The 14754-nt window shown below is 37.4% G+C and overlaps 1 protein-coding gene across 3 annotated transcripts in view; it reads right to left on the bottom strand.

The window, feature by feature from the left end:
• The window catches only part of myot.S (myotilin S homeolog), a 47907-nt gene that overhangs the window by 13199 nt on the left and 19954 nt on the right, over positions 1-14754 (bottom strand). For all 3 annotated transcript variants that reach the window (XM_018256214.2, XM_018256213.2, XM_041588762.1), the window contains 4 exons: positions 10431-10936; positions 8044-8188; positions 6387-6488; positions 5364-5419 (listed from right to left, as the gene is read on the bottom strand). In XM_018256214.2, coding sequence (XP_018111703.1) covers positions 5364-5419; positions 6387-6488; positions 8044-8188; positions 10431-10828 — 701 coding nt within the window. In that variant the 5' untranslated portion in view covers positions 10829-10936. The remainder of the gene's footprint in view (positions 1-5363; positions 5420-6386; positions 6489-8043; positions 8189-10430; positions 10937-14754) is intronic.

The following is a 14754-nucleotide window of genomic DNA, read 5'->3' as shown; positions in this document are numbered from 1 at the left end:
TACAGGGTCCTGAATAGTTTTCGGGATAGCGGACATTTTATTTTGAAAACAAATGGCTTGGATTTACCCATGTCTTGCAACTTGGACTGAGGCCAGGAAGAAAAATGATATTTCTATATAGTAAAAACAAAACTGGTTAGCAAGGACATTAATTTAAATTCAATCTAATGGCTCTACAAAGAGACAGTGGGACTGGAGGCATTTCTTTGAGTGTATTTGGGATAGAAGTCATATGCCACGCTCAACATTCTACGGTAGAGAAATAGGCTAGATTGATTTCTTCTGCTATCTCCTGCATTAGCATTGGGTATCAGCACCAGTCAGCAGCCTTATAATATTTGGTAACAGTCAGTACAATTCATTTTCTATCCTAAAATTAGATTCTAGATGAGATTATTTGGTATTTGACTTGATTTTTCTGGTAGGAGTTCCCTCACAGATACTATGGAGAAATAGGATAGGCAATAGAAGCACTAAGGGGCTGATTTATTAAGGGTCAAATTGTAAATTTATTTTGGTGTCAAAATTCACGCATTCAATTTTTAATCCCCCAATTTGAATGTAGATTTGAATGTGAGATTTATCACACCTCGACCATGGAAACAGTTCTAATTCGAATATGCACCACCTAAAACCTGCCGAAATAATTTACAAATCAATGGCAGAGGTCCATTGAGCCATCTGAATATGTTAATAGCCTTCCTGACATTCAAGGTTTTTTTTAGAGGAAAATTAGATTCCAATTTCATTCGTATTCGATTCAAATACTAAACACATTTTTGGATCATTCCCATTCGATTGAATTTTAGACATTCAAATTTTTTCATAAAGAACCTCCCATTCGAGTTGTGAGTACATTCTGAAAAAACATTCAGATCAATTCGAAATTCGACCTTTGATAAATCTGCCCATAAGTTTTTCAGCTGGTAAAATGGCCTGGATTGACCCCGATCAAGCCTATACTTTAGAGCCATACAAATAAAAGTGAATTGTCCTTATCTGACCAACATTAGTTGTTGGTGGTCATTTGGGGTTTAATTTACCATATACATATAGTACATGTGGAGGAGCTTCATACTTTTAAGCATTATGACATGGAAGGTAAAATAACACAAAATACCCAGTGGTGGAGTAGTGAAATTTAAGAAAATCTTTGTGTAGCAGCTGACCACAACCAGCAAAAGAAAGAAAGTGACAAATGTTGCCTGGGACTGGATCCCTAAACTCAGATCTCCTAATATGAAAGTGCATATGCATTATGTATGTTTTTTTGGGAATTGTATGTGACTAAATTACTATTGCTTCTAAAAGGCAACAAATATAAAATCAAAGACTTTTAACCTTTGTCAAAGAAGAACCAGGGGTGGGATCAAGAGAAAAATGCAAGCACCTGCACTGTTGTGCACTATATAGTGAAAGAAATACAAAAGCAATTCATCATTTTTAGTTCACACATGTCCAGATCTTGTGATCCTGAATGGAGCACAAAAACTTGCGCCCCTCATGAATACATTGCTGCCATGTTCAACAGCACTGTATTCATCAGAGGTTGGCTGTGGAAGGCATGTAGATGTCACCATCCTGCCCCCTTGGTACTTAGAGTACAAAGTTGTTTTCTGTAAAATATTTTAAACATTTTTAAAAAATTCAGTTGCTAGTTTTCTTTTTACTAATATGTTTTTTCTCAAAGAATTAGCTTAAAAGTCCAATTAATTGTAGTATGGCACATAATAGCACCACTAAGCTGTACAAGATGCAGTGAGACAGCTGCAGGAAAAGAACATTTCATATGGCCATTGGAATGCAATGCCTGCCTATTTACATTGGTGGATAAGAACATTATTTGGAACAACTGCAATATGAGTATCTGACCTTAGAGTAGAGCTAAAACTGGTGTCAAGTGACTGTACAAGAAAACAAAACCTTCCACGATAAACCTGCAGCATGGTGAATTAACGATAAAACAGTGGGGGAAGGGAATTATTGACTTTCGTTGTTGCTGAATTTTAACATTTTAAATGCCAACTGCTTGCCAATGTTTAGCAATGCAGAAATGTGGCCCAGACAGTTATTCGACAGTCTGCACCATAGGACCAACATTCTATTGCAGCAAAAACTTTAACAGATGTTGTTTTTGTGTTGCTGCTCAATTACAATAATTAAATTATAATTCAGTCACACATCTAAACGTGCTCTCATGTTGAGAGAGTGACTATAGCTCATTATCCAGCCAGGACCTTATTTTATTTTAATAAGGGGTTTGTATATCCTTTAATAAAAAGACACAAGGGACATTTGCCCAGGGCCCACCAATTCTGGCGACTCAGTATGGATGTATTTAACTTATTAAATTTCCCCAGTCCGTCAACTTATCCGCCATGCCCATCTAATGATGTCTCTACCCTTAAATCAGCAGTCAACATCTTCCCTCCCCTTTCCTTCAAACTGTGTCGTGATCTACCCCAGCATGTGTCATTGACTGTACAGGTCACACTGCAGGAGCATGATTGGCAGGGCCAGAAATACCAGGGTGTGTGGGGGGTCCTGCACCCCCTTGGGGCCCTCCGGGTGCTTGTCGATGCAGATCCAAAAGGGGGGGAGTGGCCCAACTCCTGTGCCTGCACCCAGGCCCTGGCACTGATAGTTGCGTTATTGGTTTTTGGCAACAAATTGGGCTAGGCAAGTAGAGGATGGTGAGGGAGCTGGATGTGCCGGTTCCATTAATTGTGAAGGGAACGTACACCCACAAAATTAAAATGCCACCAGGGTCGGACTAGCCTGCAGGGACCCCGGGAAAAAACCCGGTGGGCTCCGGCCTTGGTGGGCCGCTGGGGCCCTTGCTTTAATTAACTTGCTATGGTTTAGTAAAATGATTCATAATCCGTGCGGTCCCGGTGAACACTGTCTGCAGGCTTCCGTTCCGGCACTCCTGACCTCCCCCACCCGATCGCATAAAGAAGACACTTTCGATCTTTTAAAGAAGCCCCACTGGTATTTTAACAAACTATGTTAAGTAGCCATGTCTAGAAAGCTGTATGGTTGTATGCAGTGAGACTATGTAGATGAAAACAATCTTTTAACTATAGATATAACTACATTATAGCTACCTTGATCCATTCACTGGATTTACTTTTCCAGCATCGGACTAGGGGGTCCAGGGGCCACCAGGGCTGCCACCCCAGGGGCCCACAAACACCCCCCTGGGCCCCTCGCAACAGCTCCAAACCTCCTCCGCCTCAGGTCTCCTACCCATTCGATTCCTAGAGTACCTGCACACCAAATTTTTTCCTGGTGTCCTGCTGGCCCAGTCCAACCCTGTATTTTTCTTAAAAAAGTTTTCTTTAAGGAATGGATAAATTATAAGTTTGTGCATCAATTACTTGATTGCATTGGATTAATAAGGAGAATAAGCAGCCAACCATATCAGAACAAAACACAACCAGCATTAATAAAACTTAAATCAAAAAATTTCTCATACACACAACACTGGGAAGCACAGTTATCAATGGTTGAATTTGAATTAATGCGAGTTTTTTTTAATCTCCCCTAAACTCCCATAAATTCTAAATTTGACCAATCTAAATTTATTATTAAAATCAATTTTTTTTTTAAAGTCGGACGAATTAAAGAGACCCGAGAACTTGAATCAAATTAGATTAGAATTATAAAAACACTATTTCGAACTAAAGAAAACTTGAATGTCAGGAAGGCTGCAAACATCACCAAATTGATCCCTGGACCTCTCCCATTGACTGATCCCTGGACCTCTCCCATTGACTTATTTAGTAATTCGGCAGGTTTTGGGTGGCGAATAGTTGAATTCAAGTTCTTAAATTGCCAGAATATGATAAATCTCAAAATTTTAATTTGAATTAAAACTAGAATCGAGTTTGGATAATTCACAATTCGAATTTGAGAGTTTTGACCAAAAAAAAACAAATCAAAAATTCGTATTAGAATTTTCACTTTGACCTATAATAAATCTGCCCCTTAATATAATACACTTGCATTAGATGTACTAGATTAATACAATAAAGATCACAGATAAATATTAAATAAATTAATATATATACCGTATATACTCGCGTATAAGCCGAGTTTTTCAGCACCCAAAATGTGCTGAAAAACTCTACCTCGGCTTATACGCGGGTCATACGCAGAAGGCTGCAAAACAGGCAGTCCTGTTTTTGTCTGGCTGTCCCGCTGTCCCGGATAGTGGACTCAATTGTCCCGTATCCCGCCGGCGGCGGTGGAGGGAGGCTACAAGTGCGCTACATGAAGTGGTTCAGGCAGCTGACGTCCGTGACCATCTTAGAGCGGAACCTCATGACGAACACTGCTGTTCTATAAAGTGATCTATGGTAGGAAGTACACGCTGCGATGCACGCCCACAAATTCGCACAGTTTCCCATAGCAGGAAGTTTGCGCTCCCAGCCCGCTGGGTGAGGAGTCTGGGGCCTGTGCGTCATTGGAGCGTTCGGTTGCTATGGCGACCTGGTAGTTGTTTCTGTGACTTGCTTCAGATTTTCACTTGGTGCTTTTGTTTGGAGCTAGCGAGAGAGTTGCTTACTGCTGCCGTTTGAAAAAAAGAGCAAGGTGTGTAGTTGCTATTTAATATAACTATACATAACTATACATGAACAAACCCCCACAAAGTTTTACCGCACAATAAAAACGAGTTCCTGGCAGTCCAATGGTGGTTTTTTAAAGTCACTGAATGGTATAAAATTTGTCTTAAGTGATTTTGAAACTACACTACAACTCCCACAATGCACTTACAGCCGCATTATGTGGTAGAGATACTGGGAGTGGTAGTTCCGCAACGGCGATGGAGTTACACCTTAAGAAAAAGACAGTTATTCTATATAAATCCACTTATATTAATATCCCTGACTTGTGTGGAGTTGTTGTGTCCCATGTTCAAAGTTATTTTCTTCAGTCCCTTTATTATTATTATTATTAATTAGTACAGCAATAAAATGGAGCCAATATTATACAAGTGACTAGAACTTTCTTTGTTCTATTTTTCCGTATTGCTTTTATTTTATTATGTTCTCCTGCTCTTCTCTCCCTCTTCTATTCCCTCTCAGTTCTTTGTCCTGCCATTGCTTTCCTTTCATCCTCCTCCTCCTCCCTCTCTCCCACCCTTCCCCTCTCCCCTCACCCTTTTTGTGAGCTCTGGGGGAATTTATTAATAGAGTGCCAAGTCTCCCAGTCCATCATTTCTCAGCCTAGGCTTATACGCGAGTCAATAAGTTTACCCAATTTTTCTAGTTAAAATTAGGTACCTCGGCTTATACGCGGGTCGGCTTATACACGAGTATATACGGTAATTCATCAAGTTTTTTTGATTAAAATCTTACCTCAAGTATTTTTCTTGTTGTTGGAGGCTAGCCGTTGTTTCACTGTCTTTGGTTTGCTATAAAAAAAAAATATGATACTAATATTATTTGTGCAGACAAAGGTATAACAATATTTATACATTTTGAACAAAATGGTTTAAACAACAAAGATATTGCCCTTACAATGCATTTATTATCATTATGCATGGCTACATAGTGTCAGTAACACAGTAGCAGTAGAGTTTTAGACAATTTCCAGCTATTTTAATATATGCTATAAATCCCAGTGCTGTTTATGTGGTTTTTATTACCGTAATTGTTCTCATTGCATTTCAATGGAAGATCATTGCACTGCTATCCCAGAGAGTTAATTTGAAGCATTGCTGTGCATTGTGGGATGATGTGCACAAAGTTTGTATCAATGTATTACTGGAGCCCCTAAACTGCACAAAGCACATTCTCTTTGGAATAACTGCCTCATGCACTGTTTCTAGCCTGTGTAACAGTGAATTATTTGATGTGACTCAACTGTGAGATGTTGAATAGATTGTAAATGTTTCTCTGATTATGGCTAAGGTGCTGATCAATAATTTTCCTTCCTTATCCTCCCTTATTCTGTAGGATTTAACACTTATGCACAGATTTCAGGCATATCACTTAGAGGAGTTAAATACATCTATGTTCAACATGGGACCAATATATAAGGGTTGTGTCTCAGGTTTATGGACAATAAATTTTAATTTTAAAGAACGTGTAGAAATGTTTCTCCTCCATGCAGAATTGCCCCAAAAAACTCAAGTTATTCCTCTTCACCATCACTCTCTCATCAATCTGTCTCTCTATATGCAACTTTGTGTTGGAGTAGATTATTTTGAAAGACAGCTCAAATACATTGTCTAGACAGAGGGCAGCACACACTAATGATGTATTTTTTTGCACATAGAGAGACACATTTTTATTTGGAGGATAGTAAAGGGTAATTTGATTATTTATAATCAACTTGCAGCTGACATCATAATACGCCAAAACATGAAATAAAATTACCTTTGAATCCTGAACACTGTCTGCCATGTGATCTTCAAATACTGATGCAGCATTTTGTGCTCCAAGAAGCCTGCGAGCCATCTTTTCTTCATATGTTAAGCGCTATAAAAATTAAATAGTATCATACAGTTCTTTACTACATTTTCCCATAATGTTTGCAGTAAAAACTTTATCCATTTACATCGAGATTTGCAAAAAATATGTTGCTTTAAGTGAATTCAGGTTCAGGATTAATCTAGAGTGCATTAACTATCCAATATTTACCAGCTTTTCTCCCAAGACATTATTTGGAAGCTTTTCTGGATGAAGATAAAGTAAGTACCATTCCTAATGTCACAAAATAATATTTTAAATGGGAACTATTGAAAAATTAAAATGCAATATAAGCCTTGTCATACTGAAATAAAACATTTTCTAAATATAATCCAAAAAAAATTTGTCCACAAAATGTTCGCATGAAAGATCCCCTTTAAATTAAAGGTGTAATTGTCCTTAAAAATAACTTTTTTACGTATGATGTAAACAACGATGTTTTAAGACTATTTGCAGTTTGTCTTCATCATAAATATATATGTTTATATATATATTTTTTTTATTCACTTTTTATTCTACAAGTCTACAGTTTGGAATATTGAATGAATATCTGGCATTAGACTCTCACTTGCTCTAGCAACTAGGCAGTGAAAAAAGGAATAACAGAAGACCTCCACTGGAAGCAATAAAAAGTAAATTACATAGTTAGATAGTTAAATTGGGTTGAAAAAAGACAAAGTCGATCAAGTTCAACCCCTCCAAATGAAAACCCAGCATCCATACACACACCCCTACCTACCTTCACATAAATTATATATACCCATATTTATACTAGTTTAGTATCACAATAGCCTTTGATATTATGTCTATCCAAGAAATCATCCAAGCCATTCTTAAAGGCATTAACTGAATCAGCATCACAACATCACCCGGCAGTGCATTCCACAACCTCACTGTCCTGACTGTGAAGAACCCCCTACGTTGCTTCAAATGAAAGCTCTTTTCTTTTAGTCTAAAGGGGAGGCCTCTGGTACGGTGATCCTCTTTATGGGTAAAAATGTCCCCTGCTATTTGTCTATAATGTCCTCTAATGTACTTGTAAAGTGTAATCATGTCCCCTCGCTAGCGCCATTTTTCCAGAGAAAACAACCCCAACCTTGACAGTCTCCCCTCATAATTTAAGTCTTCCATCCCTCTAACCAGTTTAGTTGCACTTAGTCTCTGCACTCTCTCCAGCTCATTTATATCCCTCTTAAGGACTGGAGTCCAAAACTGCATACTCCAGATGAGGCCTTACCAGGGACCTATAAAGAGCCATAATTATGTTTTCATCCCTTGAGTTAATGCCATTTTTTTGCAAGACACTTTATTTGCTTTAGTAGCCACAGAATGACACTGCCCAGAATTAGACAACTTGTTATCTACAAAAACCCCAAGATCCTTCTCATTTAAGGAAACTCCCAACATACTGCCATTTAGTGCATAACCTGCATTTATCAACATTGAACCTCATTTTCCAGTTTGCTGCCCAGTTTTCCAACTTAGACAAGTCACTCTGCAAAGTGGCAGCATCCTGCATGGAACCTATAGTTCTGCACAATTCAGTAGATTAGTTGTCACTTACTTGGTTTCCATTGTGCAGAATACTCTCTTTGCATTTCAGCTTCCTTTCTAGGTCTTGAATCAAAGCATCTTTTGTTCCTTGTATCCCTCTTTCATATACTTGCTGATCTTGCCTTAAGTCTGTTTTTACTGATGCATTTTGGAAACTGAAAAATATTTTGATTGATTAATATAATGCATTTATATAATAAATGTGTGATGATATTTTCAGTATATTAATACACTGAACGTCATTAGGAAAAAATAAAGCTACTTGGGACAGAGGCTTGAGTTTTCTTTGCATATTTCAAAAATATTTATAAAAAGTTTGTTTAATTCATTTGATTAATTCATAACAAGAAATTGTTTTTGGTTGCTTCTCTGTCTGTGGGTTACGCCAAACCAAGCCTTTGAGGAATCAATCGAAGTAGTAGATAAGTTAGAAGGATTCAGGCTGTTTGAAGATGATTTTTGTTTGAAAATTCAAAAAATTTTAGTTTTTGGTCAACGGTTTGCATTATTCGAATTGTCGCATGATTGTACGAATTTTTTAATAAATTAAAAATATAGGTCATGTTGATTGTTTCACGATCTACTTTTGTAATTGTTACTTGTCCATTTTCAACCTATCAGAATTTGTAATGTTAACAGACAACTACTGCACAAATATGGCGGCCCCATCATAGAGGAACATGGAAGATCTGATGGGTAATGTAAAAGCTTCGACAAATATTCTTATGGCAAAATTATAAATAACATGCAAAGACAATGTTGTGGTAGTTTCTGGTGTCACTGTCTCTTTTAACAAGCCTCAAAGTGTTTCTCAGAGGTGTACAGCCCTTCCAAAAATCATCTTTGTACAGATGAACCACTTTAGCTTTAGGTATAATTCCACCAGCATATTCCAGACAACCATTCCCACAATAGGCTAATATTTTACAAACTCCCTAAAAGGGTAACTAAGGGTTTCCATATCCCATGCCCATTTCACATAACAATGACGTTTGCATTTCACCTCTATTAAAGTATGGATCTTTAAAATGAGAAACTATATTAAAAGGGAACTAAAGTCTAAAATAGAATAATTCTAGAAATGCTGTATTTTGTATATTAAACATAAACATGAACTTACTGCACCAGAAGCCTAATAAAACAATTGATGCTTATGCTTTCAAAATTGGCCACAGGGGGTCACCATTTGTAACTTTCGTTAAACATCTCTGCAAGACCATGCACATGCTCAGTGTCTGGGCTTCTGTTGGGAGGTTAACCTTAGGGATCGTCATAAATTATCAAAACAGCACAAGTCAAATAATATAGAAAACATAGATAACATAGAAGCCGACTGATTAATAGTCAGAATATGCAGACTGCACTGGGTCTGCGGATGCAAAACTCTACACGGTTGCCAGCTGCTCTACAGGGAATCAAACAAAGCTGCTTGAGTTCTGGGAAGTAAGGTGGGGGCCTCCACTTTCCCTGCCATTTGAAAGTATGATTGTTTCCCTACAGAGCAGTTAGGGACCGTCTGAAGTTTCCTATCCTCGGCAGTCACAGCAAGTAAAACAAAGGTGGGATTTCACTGCATTCAGTCAGGTTTCTTATAAAAATGGTACACATATTTAAATTAAAGTATAGTGGAGATAGATTTCATTTTCATTAAAGAAAGTACAAATGGGATTTTATTTTTCCCCTTTACATCCCCTTTAAGGGGTTTCATAATTGTATTGCTGTTTTGACCTATATATACCAGGTATTTATACCAGAGTAATATGTCAGAATTTAAGTACCAAATTTCTGTAGTTATTAGGCATTATTTTTCCAGAACGTTGCCCGGATTTATAATTTAAGTACTCAATATTATAAATTATGGAGTATGTAAAAGGGAAAATATATATATTTTTTTTAAAAAATCTAATTTCCTCTGGTATCATAGTGAGGTTCTTACATGAGCTTCTGATACAATATACAGGCACCTCATAATTAAAAAGGCTTCCTAAGGGTCAGGCCACACAGGCAGATTCAGGGAGATTAGTCTCCAAACAACAAATCTCCTCTTCTTAGGGGCAAATTATCTCCCCAAACTGCCTCCCCTGCCTTTCTGCCAATAAAATGTAAATCGCCGGTGGGGTGGCACTCAGAGCGATTCGTATTCTGAAGTCGCCCGAAGTTTCCTCGTCATGGCAACTTCGGGCGACTATGGAAAACGAATAGCTCCGAGTGCCATCCCACCAGCGATTTACATTTTAGCCGTCGGGAAGGCAAGATTAGCCGTCCCGAAGAAGAGGAGATTTGTCGCAGGGTGATTAATCTCCCTTAATCTGTCTCTGTGCCCTGACCCTTAAAAGCAGAATTCGTGAATTTCTGATCAAACAAACAAAGAAATATGCAGGCAGTAAGATTACCTACTTTGATGTAGCAGTATTCATCATCTTCGTTTTACTTTGACTGTTGTTGGATGGTGATATTGTGAGAAATGCAGTTGATTTATTTTTGCCATGGTCCTTTACTTGTCCAGGTAATGCAGTGTTTGAAGATTGGGGCTGTAAATGAACTTCTGTTTTACTACACTGATTTAATGCTGAGGACACAACTGCGGCTGCAGAGCTCATATTTTGTGATGGACATGACTGAGGCTGAATTGAAATAGAAATTTTCTTCGGTGACCTGCCTGCATGCACGGCTTCACTGGTAGATTGAGACATGGATTCTACTTGACATTTCGGCTGTGATTGTATAAAATGTCTAGGACGCTCATAATTAAATGTTGTTGGTTGATACATCCTAGAGACAGAAGGCAGGTCCATATTTTCAGACACTCGCCGTTGACTGTTAAGGCACCAGTTATTGATTCGCCAGTGTTGTAAAATGGGAAATAATCCACATTGGTATATTTTGTCTTGAGGTGATCACTCCTGAAATAAAATTGTAGATGAATACAACTTTTTTTTCCCACACATTCATTCTGCATTATATATAACATACTTTATAATCTATAATTTGTAATTTAATTTAACTAGGTAAAGTAATATTGTATGTTAACGTGTTCACGTTCAGTCTTTTTATTGTTAAAACCTTTAATCCAAGGGATGTTTCTTGGGTGTTTTGCCTCTGTTAAAATCACTCCCTAAAATATACTATTGTGTTCAACAAGAATAGCATGAAAGTGCAGACTCTAGTGCTTTTAAAGGAGAACTAACCCCTAATATAGTGAACTTATTGCACCAGCCTAAAGTTTCAGCTTCCCAATAGCAGCAATGATCCAGGACTTCAAACTTGTCACAGGGGGTCACCATCTTGGAAAGTGTCTGTGACACTCACATGCTCAGTGGGCTCTGAGCAGCTGTTGAGAAGCTAAACTTAGGGGTCGTCGCAAATTATCAAGCAGAAAATGAGGTTGGCCTGTAATATAAGCTGATGCCACAGGGCTAATTATTGAATTCTGATGCTAATTGCACTGGTTTCTGTGCTGCCACGTAGTAATTATCTGTATTAATTACTAATCAGCCTTATATTGTGACATTTCTATTCTATGTGTACTGTATATTGTATATTGTATGTGCCAACATTTGTATATGCAGCAATTTACATTAAATCAATAAAAAAAATGATAAATACATACAGAAACACATTTATATTGCAGATTAAGGGGCCAATTTACTAACAATCGAATTTAAATTTTTTCCACAAATCTCTTAAAATGTGTGCTTTTCCTGTTTTTTCTTAAAAGCTCTAAAAATTTGAGATTTAATGAGTATAAAAACCACAAAAATGTCTACTGCAAAAATTCACCCAGTAAAAGTTGTCAAAGTCCTATAGAAGTCAACGGGAGCTGCACTGATCTTATTGGACCACTTTTATTCAATTTTGAGATTTTTGGGATTTTAGAAACTGTCCGAATAACTCAAATTTTTTTCCTATCTTTTAGAACAACATGATCAGTGGTTTCTTTTCCTTCATTTTTTGTATTTGGATCTTTTAATAAATTTCAAGACATTCGTGGATTTAGAGAAAGTGAGTTTAGTCCTGGTTTCAAAGACCTCTAAAACCTATAAAATGAATATATTGATAAGTAAACCTCTAAGGGGCAGATTTACTATGGGTCGAATATCGAGGGTTAATTAACCCTCGATATTCAACTAGGAACTAAAATCGTTCGACTTCGAATATCGAACGATTTAGCGCAAATCCTGCGATCGAACGATCGAAGGATTATTAATCGAAGGATTTTAATCCAACGATCGACCGAATATCCTTCGATCAAAAAATCACAGGCAAGCCTATGGGGACCTTCCCCATAGGCTAACATTGACTTCAGTAGCTTTTAGCTGCCGAAGTAGGGGGTCGAAGTTTTTCTTAAAGAGACAGTACTTCGACTATCGAATGGTCGAATAGTCGAACGATTTTTAGTTCGAATCGTTCGATACGAAGTCGAAGTAGTAGTCGAAGGTCGAAGTAGCCCATTCGATGGTCGAAGTAGCCAAAAAAACACTTCGAAATTCGAAGTATTTTTAATTCGAATCCTTCACTCGAGCTTTGTAAATCTGCCCCTAAGTGTTAGGAGACAAGAAGAAGGAGGTGGTCCCTGTTCCATAGAATTTTAAATCAAATATTTTAATACTCCTTTCCACACTGGGCCCCCACAATGGTAACTGACTAGTCTGTAACTTGGTGTAGTGTTTAAGACTCCAAGAAAGAACAACTAGAGATCTTTGGGACTACCCCTTAGGCCTCTGTGAAACTTATTTTTTATGCCTTTTCTTTTTTTTATAGGCATGGATTTGCGGTGAAATTCAGCATTTCGCCATCTGTGAATTTTTTCGCATGACTGTCGCAAAAATTTGCAACGGAAAAAATTAAATGAGACAAAAAACTTCAAAGAGAAGAAAAAACGGCCATAAGAAAAAACACCCATTGACTGTAATACATTTGGACAAAAAATCACAGAGACAAAAAAGTTGCCACAAGAAAAACTCCCATTCATTTATTGCATTTGGAAAAAAATTGACTTTAATGCATTTGGAGCGAGAAAAATTGTCAAAAACATAAAAAAATTGCATTTTACAAATTTTTCGCTGGTTTGGTAATTTTTCGGCGATTTTTTAAGCCCTAAGTGATGTAACTCCAAGCATAGTAAAGACCCATACTACTATATATATATATATCTAGTGCAGAAGGAAAGTTTGCCTAACACAATATTAAGCCATTGCAGTTTTCATTCTATTCACTTTGACAAAAACATGTAAAAAAAAAAGTCCCCAACTGTGACTTTAAAAAAATAAACTAACAAAGTAAATAAAGAAAATTATTCTTTACAGACTTTAAAACAAATGTTTTAAAGATACAATAAAATGAGCAAACATTAAAAACGTAAGAACAACAACATGTTCTATACCAAAAAATATAAGTATATTTTTCCTCATTGAAAAAGAAAAAGGCACTAAAACAGCAACAACAAAGCATCAGACCTTCTAGAATATACCCAGCAGTGCTTAAATTTCTTAGGTAATTTTTAGCTGGACCTTTATTTTTAAACTTCTTGGCTTCACTTTTGGCTGGCATGGTGCAAATGGAAAAGGAGTTTCAATATTCAAATAGGTTGTATAGTCCTAACCTGACATTTATAGACCAGTAACTTTGATATCTTTAAGCGTAAAAATATTTGCTACAAAATTACATTCAGGGTTATATTATATTGAATAAAATAACGAGTAAATGGCTTTGCAAGACAGATCTTGTCAAACAAACTTGCTTGTTACAATGAAATAAGGAGAAAGCTGTTTTGAGCGTACATGGTGTTAGATTTCAGAGAAGCTTTTAAAATAGATGTACATAAACAACTGCTCCATTAATTAGTATCTTGGTCTTCTAAACTCTAAAACTACCGGAGAACAACTTGAAGGATTGTAAACAGACAGTAGTTGTCAAGGGTACATCCTCTAAATTGAAAAGACTCCTGAAATGAAACTAGCTAGTGCACGATTGATTGAAAAACATATTGGAGTAGTTCTTTGTTGCAAGCAATGGCAGCATGTAGAAGCTAGAGGCAGCAAAATGTTGCCTGTATTAAGAGGGGCACACAATTAAAAGTGGGCCTCTCTGCCCAACTTCATCATTACTTGCACTGGAAAGTGGACCTGATCGTTCGCGTGCAGTGCCACGTTTTAATGTGAACATTGGACATTGAAACCTTCAGCTGTCACCAATGTCCTTGCCAGAATATAGGTACACATTTCTTTTTCAAGTGAATGCTGTTTATATTGGATATCTGTCGTAGGCCTGTTTACTGACTTTGTATTCTGGACACTGCCTGCCCTGACCCATGCCTGGACTTGATCTAATATGTTACCTTGGTTGGACTTTGCATTTATTGCCTGATCCAGTACCAGCAGCACCGGTCTAACAACTATGAGCCCTAGCCTTGCCTGATACCTACCATGTCTCTCCAAACTGTACCAAAATAAAGACTGAAGCATGTCCTGCTAGTACCAAATATTAGACTTCGCTGTTCTGTACTCACTACCTCCTAATAATGCGGACTTCGGAAAACAAATCGAAACTTTGGGCGACTTAGAATCAGTTGTAATTCCCCAGACCTGTGTGCAGCAGTTCCCAGTTTTTACTCTCCCTATTTATTAAGACCCTTTTAGGGGAGAGCATTTGCTGGGGTGAGCATTTGAAAGGGTGCTTCATTTCGAAGTGATTCATTTACAAGTGATCTGGAAGAGTTTAA

The sequence above is a fragment of the Xenopus laevis genome, chromosome 3S (assembly GCF_017654675.1).
Source record: "Xenopus laevis strain J_2021 chromosome 3S, Xenopus_laevis_v10.1, whole genome shotgun sequence".
NCBI lineage: Eukaryota > Metazoa > Chordata > Amphibia > Anura > Pipidae > Xenopus > Xenopus laevis.
Note: the sequence above shows the minus strand (reverse complement) of the source record. Positions and strands in the feature narration are given on the sequence as shown.